Source organism: Phasianus colchicus, chromosome 4 (assembly GCF_987193195.1).
Source record: "Phasianus colchicus chromosome 4, bPhaCol1.hap1.1, whole genome shotgun sequence".
In the NCBI taxonomy this organism is placed as follows: Eukaryota; Metazoa; Chordata; class Aves; order Galliformes; family Phasianidae; genus Phasianus; species Phasianus colchicus.
Window position 1 is genome coordinate 21,484,717 of NC_143439.1, and position 13,963 is coordinate 21,498,679.

General features: G+C 44.3%; 2 protein-coding genes across 8 annotated transcripts in view; one reads left to right on the forward strand and one right to left on the reverse strand.

The window, feature by feature from the left end:
* WWC2 (WW and C2 domain containing 2) overlaps nt 1-12,869 on the reverse strand; it is an 85,649-nt gene extending 72,780 nt beyond the window's left edge. The window contains exon 1 of one of the 3 annotated variants that reach the window (XR_016465922.1): nt 12,631-12,866. Coding sequence is in view for 2 of the 3 variants with exons in the window: in XM_090138909.1 (XP_089995035.1) it covers nt 12,631-12,761 (131 nt within the window). In the remaining variant the exon portion in view is untranslated. Of the gene's footprint in view, nt 1-12,630 lie in introns of all 3 variants that reach the window. The other 2 variants (XM_090138909.1, XM_031607466.2) reach the window with 2 other exon arrangements.
* The window catches only part of DCTD (dCMP deaminase), a 54,403-nt gene continuing 53,027 nt past the window's right edge, over nt 12,588-13,963 (forward strand). For 2 of the 5 annotated variants that reach the window (XM_031607471.2, XM_090138915.1), the window contains exons 1-2: nt 13,398-13,551; nt 13,664-13,809. The gene's annotated coding sequence lies outside the window, so the exon portion shown is untranslated. Of the gene's footprint in view, nt 12,725-13,397; nt 13,552-13,663; nt 13,810-13,963 lie in introns of those variants that run through there. The other 3 variants (XM_031607472.2, XM_090138913.1, XM_090138914.1) reach the window with 3 other exon arrangements.

Consider the following 13,963-nt stretch of genomic DNA (forward strand, 5'->3'; position numbering starts at 1 on the left):
TGTTAATTTTATCCTTTCCAATCCAATTCCTATGTTTCATTAATTTTTACACTTGTCAAATACTGGGAAAAAGTGCTCTTTGTGGAACTCTGGGTGAGAGGGTCTGAGCTCCATCCTTATTGCTGATATCGCTGCTTCGTGCCAAAGGTAGAAAAAGTACTACATTTTTTCTCCTCCACCTTACTGCTTTTTCTGTCACTATCTGTAGTTCTATCACTTTCCTTTACCATAGTTAGATTGTTACAGGGTTTATTATTCTGCTTACATAACTTTCATGCATAGCAACACTACTGAAATGAAGTAGCGACATCCACAAGCAGTGGAGTAACAGTCCAGCTCGTTTCTTAAAATTAGGGCATTTCAATCATTACCAGCATTTTTGAAACCATCCAAACAAGACTTCCATCCAGAAAGTGATTTCTACTTTCAAAAGCCTTCACAAAACATGTTTGGCTTTCAGTGGTGACACCTGACTTCATTTGACCAGAGCCTGCAGAAGAAAAGCATGCCCTTACATAACAGAGATAGACAGGGTTTGCAAAGGAACAGAGTTTCATTTCATTTTCCAAGCCTGGATTGCTTTCCTGTTGTCCTTCTGAAACCAGCCACTGGGAGATATGTAAGGAAGCAGCAGTGCTTGGTGACCCTTGCTGGCAGCAGAGGAATTAGTCCAGTTGATGGAGCATGGCAATCCACTGTGCCAGCTGAAGAAAGCAGGCTAGAGCATTTTGTGATCCTTTCACTGGTCTTCAGGGAGACATCATCTTTTCCCTTTGCTAACCTGACTAGGAAGTTTAATTAATGCCCAAAGAACTTTACAGTGCTGCCACACACCATGCTTAGACTACAATCAAAGTCCTTTATGAGTGGCCAGGAATGGGTTCTGCAGTCTGGTAATGGCTGCAGCAGTAAGGACACAGGCAAAATGACCCATGGGGTGGAATGCTCCTGGGAGAGTAGTCACGTTAGGCAGAAAGATGGATAAGTCTCCTTGTCAGCTGAGACACTGTAGAGCACACAGAGCATGGCTTGCAGTTGCCACATATAGAACAAGACAGAGAAGGGTCAGAGAAATCCCTCTATTGAGGTATGGGGGATGTCTGCAGCATGCCATAAGAGACCAAACTCCCTGCTAAGACAATACAAGAACTGAAACACCCCAACACTGACCTTCACGTCTTTGTTTCCTTCTGTCTTGCTTCCTCCAGCTGTTATAATGCCTCAAAAAGAGAGAACAGAAGGGGGAAAGCAATTTCCAAGGTCAGAGGTAGCTAAAACACAGCTAGAACCATCTGAACTCAGTTTTCAGACATCAGCAGAAGGAAGGCCTGGCTAGCCCTACATGCATGGCCCAAGGAACAGACCAAACAAGGGCTGCACAGAGCAAATCATGCTTCTCTTGCCAGCCACTAACAACCCAGGGTGTGCTGCTAAGCTGCCAACAAGCTCAGATGTATGGGGGACTTCAGCACACGAGAAATGTTGCACTCTGCCATAGCCATCACCCTCATCTCCCCTCTATTTATCCCACACTGCTCCTATAGATGGATCTGAGTGGATTTCTATCACACTCCTATCTGCTGCTTATTCACTTGAGCTATGTTCTAAACAACAACAACAAAAAAGATCATACACGAGAAACAGAGGGCACACAGGGCACAGCAACTGAAGCTGGAAATGGCTGTTGATAAAAATCTGAGAGGAATTTATGGAGATTACAAATTATCTTTGGTTAAATATTTCTAGTGATATGCACACCTCAATGATATCTAGAGGACAACAACTACACTTCACAGGAGTTTTTACAGCATTATTTCTTTTATTCCTTTTTTTTTTTTTTTTTTTTTTCTGGAGGGGAAAAACAAACAAATCAGAACATTCCACTTTCAGAAATGAAACCTGCATTTCCCTTTCCCTGTTGCTTTAGGTTGCAGCAACTGTGGAACCAGGCCTGGCTGCTCGCTACCTGCAGCAGCTCCTGCATCCTGGAGAGCTGGCTTTCCAGCAGCACCTCACCATTCTCCACTGGGACAGGGACTGCAGTCTGATTCACAATCCAGACTGGTGCCCTGGCTAACAAGTGATAAAACCTTCCCAGTCTTTCCCACTCCCAAAACAGCTCCCTCACAAAACCTGCTGTCAAAAAGGAAGGCTGGAACATTCTAAACAGACTTATCAATGCTTCAGGCTCTTAAATATATTTTAAAAACCTGTTTATTCAAAATGTTTCAACTAACTTCAACTGTCGCTGTCTGATGACATTCATTTCTTCTCTTTTCTTCTGCCTGTCTTTTCAGTGACAGTCCAATGAAACATCTACTCCTGAAAAACATGTAGCACTTACTACCATGTTGATATTTTAATGAAGTATTAAAGAGGCATTGCTTTTGTACACCACTCTCATGGATGTCACTTGGAGCTTCCCCTGTGACAAATGCATCTTTTGTAAATTAAACAGTTTCTAGTTGATCGGCATCTATTAGTAAAATAATCATCCATTACATAGTTTATGTCTTCAGGTGGAAGAATAATGCAAAACAAACAGCATCTTCATCATTTTTGAAAGAAGCTCTCTGTATGCATTAGCTTGAAATGATTTTTTTTTTTAATTGAAATTGAAAAGAATTATTATTCTTCATAGACTTGTAAGAATAAGTGGAAAAAAACCATGCAGCTGAAGATCAGAAAATGCTAGGATCATCAAGAACCCCATGTAATTTAAAGGCAACCCCAAGATAGCCCCCAATCAAACCAAATATGCAACCAGCAGGGCAGTTCTTTCAAGTATTCATCCACAGGTAGTAATTTAAAAAACAATCACAGCGTCGAATAAAAGCTGTTATGATCTGTGAAGTACAGCAAGGTGCCATTCAGGAGAGTTGTTTTCAATCATCCCTATCTCAGAAAATGCCTTCTGGAACAAACTTTAACAGGTCGTCCCTTCCAAAGTGACATTTGAAGGAACAGACAAAAATGGCAACTGGATGCTTTTAGTATGTACAGCAGAACTAACGTCAAGATTACACTGCAAATAATGCAGCCCTTGTGCAGGTACCTTTAATAAACCAGTCACTAGACGTAATATACATTTTCCCCATTAAATTCTAAAATTCAAATTACATCCTATCTGCTGAGCATCAGATCTACTTCAGTATTATGCAGCACATAGTTCTTCAAAATTGAGAAAGACATCTAACTTCTGCACCTTTGCACGTAGGATTGACAGGTCGAGTAAAATCAAACTTCACATTGTTTTGTGGCCACTGCTGCAGTGATGGAGCGAATGTCGTGATACTGCAGCACAGCACGGGCAACTTCCCGCTGCGCCCATTAATTCCCATTCCAGTACAGCACATTTTCTTGCATTTACTGCAGCTCCTTATCATCATTTAATTCTTTCATTAAAGGTACAGCTGTTTGGGATTGACTTCATGTAAGGTACAGTATAAGTCCTTCCTTTGAACTTAAACAGATTAGATCAACATATTACTGCTCTGAACCCAGGATTTTTTTCCAAAACATGATACACCATTAACTTGATGATCTCCCCCAATAACACCACGTTTCCCCACGTACGTCCAGTCAATAGTGTAGGAAAGGCAACTTCTGAAACTCTGAAATATTTGCTTTTAGCCCTAATAGGATCCTCTACCGTAGAAAATAAAAATATACTGGAAATAACAGCTATAGGAGGTTCTAAATCTTTTTTGTTTTGTTTCTTTAAGAAAAAAACAAACAAACAAACAAACAAAAAACCCAAAAAACCCTTAACTCTTCTACATTTGCCCTCAAAATTTATTTTTCTTGCCAAAACCCTGCCTGGAAAAATAAAGTTTTAGTGGCTTTCATGTATTCTGAGCAAATGGGCCAGCCAGGTCCTGAATGCAAACCAATGACCTGCAATGGCACAGAACTCCAGAGCTCGTTTTACATCATTGTAAGCAGTGGGAGCAAATGAGGCAGAACAAGAATAGCAAGCAGGAACGTAAGCAAGAACGAAAAGCCTAATTCATGTCACCATTATAATTTGCTTTGAGAGATTCACCTTCTAGACTGTCATCTCATTAAACTAGCTAACACAGTAGTCTGACTAATTAAGAACAATCCCTCAATGAACTTCAAACTTTAGATCAGTTCTTCCTCTGAAAGAGAAGAAGATACAAAAATAGATCACAGGGGGATTATACCTACCAGGAAAAGCAAGCAAACAAACAACAAAAGAACATCTGAAGCTCAGAAACTTGAAGAAAACATGTTTATAACACCTAAGTTCCCACATATTAAGCCTTACTTAGTGCAGCATCAAAGCACTGACAGCAAGAGACTGACTAGAAGGCATACATTGTTTGTGTGTTTTGCTGCATCCCATAATTTCCCTGGTCATTTGAATGCTATTTCAGGAATGTCCTGCAGAGGACTCAGATGATTATTCACACCCATAGCATTCTACAAGTTACCAGAATGATTGTAAATGTATCAGCAGTTCATTTCAAACATTGCAACATTCACAACACGATGGAAAAAGGTCTTTACTCTTTGCCAGATTGCTATCTTGAATTGCATACTCTTATGAACAATCATTTACTACTTGATATTTCAGGGAAACGTATGTTCCATCTGCAATCCTTCCATTGCCAACAATCCTTCCTGATGCCAAACACCAAAACACCACCTCGGCCCACCAGCTCTGCACAGAACAAAGCTGATGACTGCTAAAGCAAATAGGAAATAGGAAAAACTTCAGCCAGACTTCTACCATATAGGATCACTGATATTGCAACACAGCAGAATCCAGCGCTTCTCTGAAGATCCATGTTCCAACCCCATATACAAAAAGGAACGTGATGATTTATTTTTTACTTTAAAGGAACAAAATTCATGTGAGACCTTCAGAGGTTGCAGCATCGGAGCAGTATTCTGGTTTTTTTTCCTCTCTCTCTCCAACCCTGTGGACATTCCAATTCCAGTTTTGGCAGTTTATCACTGTGCACTCTGGAATGTAGTACTGACTAGCTGCGTGCCTTAAACTCGCATCACAGCTTATTTTGCAAATCTCTCTTTGAGAGAAGGCCACAGCACTTCCAACTACAATCTCTCACCACTGTATAACTGTATCCAAACTAAAAGAAGAAAAACAAAAAGGAGAGTGGAAGAAGAGCACAAGTCTTTGCACTTTCTACTACAAGTTTCAAACAACAACAGAACAGACTGAAGTCAGATCCTGCAAATATTAAAACTGTCCATAACTGAGGATGTAAAGTCAACCCAAATCAATCAGTACAGAAAACACACATGAACATGACACACTTCAGTGCTGTGCCAAGGAGGCATGTATACATAACAGCCTGAAAGTGAGCACACACAGTGTAATTCAAGGCAGCCAAAATGTTTTAAAATTGAAATCAAATCCCAATGGACAGCACACATTTGACAAGCAAAGTAGGTGTACACCTGTGTGACAGACTACCTATAGGAATGCCATTTAATTCACAATAGAATTTGTATCACATGCATCTCTGATGAAAACGCAGAAAACAATAAAGGTTGAAGAGGCTTCACAAGCAATAGTAATTCCCGACAGCTTCAGAGATGTAGCATCCATTAGATTCCATTACATGTCCCACTCCCGCTGTCCTTTCATACTAAACCCAAACTCTCAAACATTCCCTCTCTTGCTCAGCCCCCGGCTACTCCAGCCTTACTGCACTAACCTCCCTTCTCCGTAGCAAGTGCTCCTCCACAGCACAATCAAAATAAAACCACTGCCATAGAGCTGCAGGACAGAGAACACCAGTGCTCTGGTCAAATCCCGCTCCCTGACAAGGTGTGACCAAGACACAGACCTGCCACATGGCTAAAAGGCAGGTGCCACTCATTGTGCGCTGGGCATACTTACTGCTATGTGGCACCACGAGCTTGTGCACCACCTGCAGAATATCAGAAGTCCATCCATCATATGATTAGAGATACCTGCAGCCCTGCCAAACATTCTAAGGCACCTAATGGAGACAAGCTCTTCAGACCAAAGGGTGTGGCATTGAATCAATAATAATTCTTCACCAGCCATAGCTGCAGGCCATTCAATACGCTCATCTGGTCAAGAGTACAGTTTAGCTTAGTACAGTTATACTTGAATATACTTTCAAAAAAAAAAAAAACAAACCAAGAGGAATGTACTCTTCCTTAATTAACAACATGAGAAAGTTGCTAATACACAACAGGGAATGTCCCAGCAGGACTTCAGTTGAAAATACAGATTCTTCTAAATCTTTTCCCCTATACTAAAAGTAAAAACAAGTTTGACATATCTAGACCTTGAAACTTGATTATAAGAAAAAATTGCATATCATGGAAGACATCCCAGTACAGTTGCTCTGCTTTTCAAATGAAGTCTGAAGTTGGATTTAATGAGTTGAGAAAAACAGCACAGATACACCAAAGCAGGTCCAACCTGTGGCACTGCACAGTGGTAAGTTCGCACAAACTGGAGTTGACTTTCCCAAGACAATCTATGTTTTTACATATACAAACAATTACTTTGAATACGATAAGTATTCAGAGTTGATGATATAAGGTTGCCTTTCTTCAAGTACAAACAGTATTCAAGTTCAAAGGATAGCACCCAGTCTTGTTCTATGAGATGCAAATGACTCTTTCAGTTGGCAGAATACGTTCATATCACTCATACTGCCTCTAGCACAGAACCATAAACAATCAAAACAATTGTCCCTCAAGAAGCTCTTTGTCATCCTTTTGAAAAGCAAGAGCCAGAGATAGACTTCATCAGGTAGGCACTTCACCATTAATGATTGTTTAATACAGAAAATTTCACTGGAAGAGAATTGAGCAAAGCTCAAAAAGTGCTATTTCAAAATAAAATAGAACAAAAGCATAAAAAAGAAAAACCATGCAAAAAACAAACAAGCAAAAAAAAAAAAAAAAAAAAAAGGAAAACCAGAATTTCTCTATCAGTCCAATTTTCAGCCCACAGCTGCTTCTTCCAAAAGAAGGACAAGTCAATTTGTCCACAGAGACAATTCTCTCAAACGCATCAATGAAGATGAGCAGCTCCCACTTGCTTCACCCAATAAAACACTCAAAGCCTAGAGTTACATCATCATTCTGCCTGCCTATTTTTACTGCAAGACACTGCTTGCAGGGTGAGATGCTTCACATTTGAGTTTAAAACACATTTTATGAGTAATTAAAATAAAATGTAGTAAAGTTAGAATTTCTAACCTACTTTCACACACAGTAAAAACCAGTCATTCATAAGCACATTGTCAACAGAGGCACAAAACAGAATCTAATTCTGGGACCATGCAGTGACAATTTATCTTGGCTTCTAGAGTCTTAGAGTAACAAACACTGAAACAGTCAATAAGAAGTTTGTAATACCATAAAAAGAATTCTTACTAACAGAAAAGATGCTTAGGATCAACACACCTGTGATGGCTGTATTGCTGCTTCACAGCAAAGCGAAGGTGAACACAAACACACACTGAAACTAATGGGGAAACTCAACAGAAGTGGACGTTATGAAAACAGCTCCATGGCTGGTGAAGTTGATCTACCTGCATTTTCATCTCTGCAGGAGCGCTCTCCCTTTCTGCCCCATCTCTGGGCCTGTCTCCTTCCTCACAGCAGCACCAGTATCCCTTCAGTGAAACATAACGCTGATCTGCTGGAAATAACACTGGGGGTTTCATTTCAGCTTACTGTTTATCCCCTAGTTTACTACCGGTTGGCAAGACTGGGGCAAGCAAACAGAATCACAGCAGTCCAGACAGAGGAATGCATTACCCCTCTGCAAACTTTTTCCACTTCTTATGCAGGCTGCTCTAATAAAGACTTACATGACCCAGCTTAGCAGTTCTAGAATCTCAGCATTGTTTCCATCTACATCTGCCTGAAGATGTGTCACCATGGCAGTACTGCCACGTGCTGGTCTTCCATTACTTGCATGAATATTCTTCTGATTTTTAGTCATGTGTATGATATAAAAATTATGAAGTCACAAATATCTGTAACGATTTCCAGATTTAAAAAAGTACCAACAACGATGAAACCCACTTAATGAAATTCAACTTGTCACCATTCATTATCAATTTTAGTGAATGAAAATAGGGAATCCTCTTTTCTTACTCGCAATTATAACCTTAATAACATGCCTAAGCAATGAATTTTCACCAAAGGCTTGAACACAAGTTATTCAACTGGAATAAGACAAGAACTAACATAACCTGAGCAAATACTTGAAGTTGTAGGTAATTTGTCCTATTTGGTCATTATACAGACCTCTATTCTTACAATGAAAACTTACTTTGAAGTAATGGCTGTGAAGGAAAGTCGGTTTCCTTTCTCTGAAAAAATAAGGTAGCTCTGAAGGGCTCCTTTGTTTAACCACACTGTAAGAGGAAAACATCTCTAGTAATCAGCTCAGCTCCATTTGCGAGCATATTTTCCTCCTTGTGTACAATTTCTCATTAGCTATGTCTTATATTGTGCATGAGAACTACCGTAATATTATCCTGTAAGTCAAGATAGGTTTTAATCGAAATAGCTGTAGTAGGCAAGCACTACAGATGTGGGTCTAGGTAAACCACAGTCTAGACCACTTGCCCCATTTTACGTAACAGGTCACAGTCCTTGGCTCTAGCAGCGGTACATACTTTGCACACATAAGCAAATACTCTGCAGCATTTCCTGACTTGTTAACTTTACGTGCTCTGAGATGAAAGATATGAAGCAGTCCTATCACTTCCAGAGAAATAAAGAAGTGTTAAATGAGTTACCGTACCATTTTCACTAACACTAAAATCAACAACACGTAGCTCCAGGCAATTGGCAGACTGGTTAAAAAGCCCACATACCCAACCACTACGTATTTTAACGCTGTCTGATGCTATCGCAGCTAGGCTAGCACTGCAATATTGGAATTGTGCTTTACACTGGATAAACAAACAGGGGTGTCAGAAGTTCAGACACAGCTAGTCTCTCATTGTGAGTTCAGAACTTGCATCACGGGTTTTATTTTGAATAAATATACGTCAATTAAATAAAAGCAGTTCCCAACCTGTCATTGAAACTGGAATGAGATACCAGACAGTTTCACATGGAATATGCACATTCCTGGACAGACAAGCAGACATGAACAAGCTACGCGGAGTTAGGCAGATGATACCACAGGCTGAAACAAGGCAGGAAAAGACACTGGGAATTACAAGTGAGGGAAAACAGACATCGTCTGATCCCACCACACAGCTGCACAAGTGGGACACCTCAGTTGTACCGTACATCAGCAGTGTTAAGATTTGCACTCAGAATTAAGATCCATCCCTGCTCAAGTGATCGCAACCTCAGCACCGCCCCTTCTCGCAGCTTCTGATGTTCACCGGACAGGAGGAAGTAAGCTCCAGTGAGACACAAAGTAACAAAGTGTCCTTCTTCCCTAAGGGAAAGGGATACAATATTTAACTGCAACTACTGAAGCTTTAATTTGGACAGACAACTCCCACCCAGTAACTGAAACCCACGACAAAAATGGTAGAGTTTTCAACTACCCAGAAGATGAAAGCAGCAATGGAAACTTCATAACCTGTCCACGTCAGCACTAAGAAAACTCTTTCAGTCTACAAGCAGCTCAGCTCTGGTTTCTGCTCATCCAATGTTTCTCATGTACTACCTTGGTTACGGAGTTAGCGAATCCCCTAGAAATATTCTCGGACAAGCATACCATGAATGATTTTAAATACATCTCTGTATTGGAAGCTGTTCCTTCCCAGTGGAAAGAGAAGTGGAGGCAGAAAGAAAGTGTTAGTTTTTTTTCCATAGCAGCTCATTCCTTGACGCTCCAACGTGAGTGCAGACAAGCATTTAAATAAAGACCAGTTGCAGCTGCAGGATTTGTGATGTGGAATTCATTTTAGAAAAGATATCAATATAGCTATGTATTTTATGTCAGTGATGGCGAGTAGTGGAGCACAGACTATTTAGTATGCAGAAACCAAGATGTGAGAAGCAATAACATCCATATATTTAGTCAGTGAAAAAGTTGCCACAACTCCCACATTCTCACTGTTATGTCTCCTCTTCCTCAAACTTACACCTCAAGTACCCTCCCATTTCAACCATCAGCCTTCAATATGGTAGCCTAAGAGTTTGCAGAGGGCAATCACTCTCACTCTTGAACAGAGAAAAACATTTAAAAACTGCAGCACTGCTAGAAACACACAAATCAAATCACTTTTGCCTTCGCAAATGTGAGCTTCTCTAACGTCAATGGGGTTACTCAGAGAAATGAAGAAGGCAGAAATGAAAACTGAGCCTCAAGGTTGAGGCTGATGTGAGATTTTCTTCATGTTGTACACAAAGATATCATCATAGTAATAGACTTAAACCATACACACAGGAACATGTACAATCAGAACGTCTAGAAAAGCAGATGAAATGAGTAAGGGTAAATAAAAAACCCCACAATTTTTTCCAATAAGCTTTGGAATATGTTATTTTCTCTTTCAGTTTATTTCTAGACATGACTATTTCTTACCAGTAACAGCGAGACTCCCAGTTGTTCCCAAATACACCTGCTGACCCACAGACATGTGGCAGAAGTCTCACAATGCAAATATTGGAGGCTAGTACTTTCTAAATCAAAATAGATTAAAAAGTATCTTAAAACATCAAAGACAACTTTTCTATGTAAAAATATCCAGGGAATGCTGTACCATAAAAGCAGAAGAAAAAAATGTCAATAAAACCATACCTCTTCTACACTTGCTTTACCAATGAAGGATTTTAGGTCCACAAGTACTTTATGAAAACTTTTTAATCTCTCTCACAGAAAGAAGTAGAAATCAAAGCCCCGAAGTATGAAACTGTTTTCAGTCTTACTGCAGAATGCATTACCTTCACTTTGACAAGTTAAGGGCAGTTTCAGTTCCAACGCAAAGCCAGATTTTACTGTATTGACAAACTTGGAAGATCACATCTCAGTTTTACTGACAGCAAGCCCTCATTATGTTCGTACGGTTTCAGAATATGCATTTTCTAAATACCTGGGAAATACAAAGGACTCTCAAGCAAAGCCATCACAAGACTTTCAAACAATTCTTTTTCCAAACCAGGTCACCAGTACAAACAGATTGTAAATACAGATACTGTAAATACAGGTAATGTAAACTGCAGATTAAATGGGCTTGTCAGTCTTCCGTGCAGGCAATTCAGCTTCGTGATTGAGCCACGTACACTAAGTTAGGAATTCCAAAGCACAAAATCTCTCTGTTTGTTTTCCATGACTGACAAGGGTAAGCAATTATTTCAAACATCGTGCTCTCTCAAGGTGGTCTCTACTTCCTTAGTTCTCGTGACAGACCATCGAGGACTTGATTTCTCCTTCACTTGTAATCAACGTATTAATGAAACAGTATTTATCCTGTACCTGTAGGATGGCAAGCAGACAGCTGCTACTCACTTAGCTGTGCAGCCTACTAATGACAGTGAAGACTCAAACTTTACCGCCAAGTATGCATACCCTTGAACTCTTCAGGGCCAGAGAACACGTAGAAAATAATTCTAATTAGTGCACTCCTGAGGCACTATTATAACGAGTAGGTTCTCAAATTTCACTTTTTGCTTCACTTCGATTGCACCGCCTCACACTCTGCTTTGCAAGCAGAAATTCAAAGTTTAACGCCGAGTAATTCTTTAAATACACTACTTCTAGAGACGGGAAAGCCAGAACTTTTTTATTGTCCGCAGTAAAAAGAAAAAAATCAATGAGTCAAAAAGGCCAGTTTATCACAGGTGTAATAAACAACACCGTCCCGTACACTTTACCACCTCTCTAATATTTACAAGGCATTTAAATTCCTTTGCACTTGAAAGCACGTTAAGCACGAAGTTCACCGTGGCTGGAATTTGCTGCTGCAACAAGTGCGAGAGCGGAGCGGGCCTGCGCAGCGCGTGCTGCCTGTCACCGCTCCCCCCGCGAGCCGCAGGGAGAAACACAGACCCAGGCTCTCATTTATAATGCAGGACGGCTCGTTCCGCGCGTTCGTAACGCCTGCTCTAAAGTTTCTGATAACTCGAACGGACCGCATTATTTCCGTCCCGCGTGTAGCACAACGTCAACACATACACGAAGTTCTCTCTTCCAATTACTTTCCAGGAGCGCTGCGGCCAGCACTCGAGGCACGTACCCGGGCGGCTCTCCTCTCCGCGCGGCTCGCGGGGCGACCCGCCGCCCGTCCCGACCGCCGCCCCTCCCCAGCTGGAAGACCGGCCCCGATGACTCACGCGCTCGCAGCACGCGAGCCGCCCGCGCCGCTCGCCACAGCGTTTCGGAGGCGAGTTTCGCCCGTTTGAGCCTTCCGAGCTGGAAGAGCCTGCGGCTGGCGGGGGGCTGAGCCGAGGCCTAGCGGGCACGCGAGGCCTGCGGCCGCTTCCCCGGCAGCGCGGCGCTCCTCGGGCCGGGACGGCCGGGCGGGAGGCCGGGGTGCCGCACGGGGGCGGGATGGCGGCCGGCCCCGCGGCCAACTTCTGTACCTGTCGGGCAGCCCGGCCGCTCTCGGCGCCCGCGGCCAGCTTTCGTCCCGAGCTCCGCGGCCGCGGCCCCCGCCTCGCACCCACCTGTCCCTGGGGTCGATCCAGCTGGTCCGCTTGGCGTTGTGGTCGATGTAAAAGACTTTGCCGTCGTAATCCCTCGCCTCCTCCCAGCCATCGGGTAAGGGGAGCTGCCCATTCCCCGCTTTCCTAGGCATGGTCGGCCGGGGGGGGCGGCTGCTCCATAGGGACGGAAAGAAAGGAGGGAAGCGGGAAAAGCCCCCGCCCGAGCCGGGAGGACGGGGAGGGGGCCCGCGGCCGAGCCCGGCCCGGCGCCGGGGGACGACGCTGGCGGCGGGCCCGGCGAGCGCTCCTTCGCCGCCGGCTCTCGGCCCACCGTGCCGGGGCTGCCGCGGGCGGGCGGGCGGGCGGCAGCCCGGGTCAGGGTTCCCGGCGGAGCCCAGCTGCCGTCTGGGCGCGGGGAGCCCGGCTGAGCCCCGGGCGGCCGCGGCCGCCGCTCATTAGCATGAGATTAGCATCCACCTCATCTGCATGCACATTCCTCCCGCCGCATTCCTCAGGGTTAACCCTGCCGGCGCTGCCCCCGACGCCGCGCCCGCTGGACGGGGGGAAGCCCGGGCGGGGCGGCGGAAAAGGGCACGAACGAGGCCGGCGGAGGAAACGGGGGCGGGCGGAGAAGGGGCCGAGGCAGGCCCTCCGGCTTCCACCGGAGCCGGCCGGAGAGGAAGGGGGAAAGCGGAGCGGGGGGCGGCGTGCGGGCTGCGGGAGGCGAGGCGCGACCGGCGCTCCCTTTGTCCGCCGGGCGCCGTCAGGTGGCGCGGCCCTCGGGGCTCTCCCGGCGCGTCCCTCCCGGCCCGCGGCGGCGCGGAGCTGAGCTGCGCGGGCGGCTCCGTTGCCGCCCTGCCGCTCCCCTCCGAGCGTTACGCGGTGCGCGCCGCCTGAATGCGCTCCTCTGAACTCGCTCTAAAACTCCGTTAGGGCTCGAGGGTTGGTAGAAAGGCCTCGACGCTTAACATTTTTCCCTTTCGCTTCAATTTCGAGCTTTTCCTCTTCAACTCTGAGAGGACTTTAAACTTTTCGGTCGTTTGTTTTTCGCCAGAAGCGCCGGCAGGGAACGTGCGCGGACTGCGTAGCGCCCTTCTGGCTGAACGGCGGCCGCACGCACGTTGCGTTGAGAAGCCAGGTGTGAATTACGGCGCGGGAGAGGAGTAGTGAGGCAGGTTGCCATGGCTCGGCTGATAGAAGGTAACCTAACGAGCTCTGTTAATTAGCATGTGTATCTGATCCCCAGGGTTTGGCTCCAGAAGTGGAGCAGCGGAGCGAGAATATGACCGCGCTTCGGTGGCTGGCACTTCTGAGTAGCCCAGGTTTTGATCCCTGCTTTCTGGATCGTTTTCAC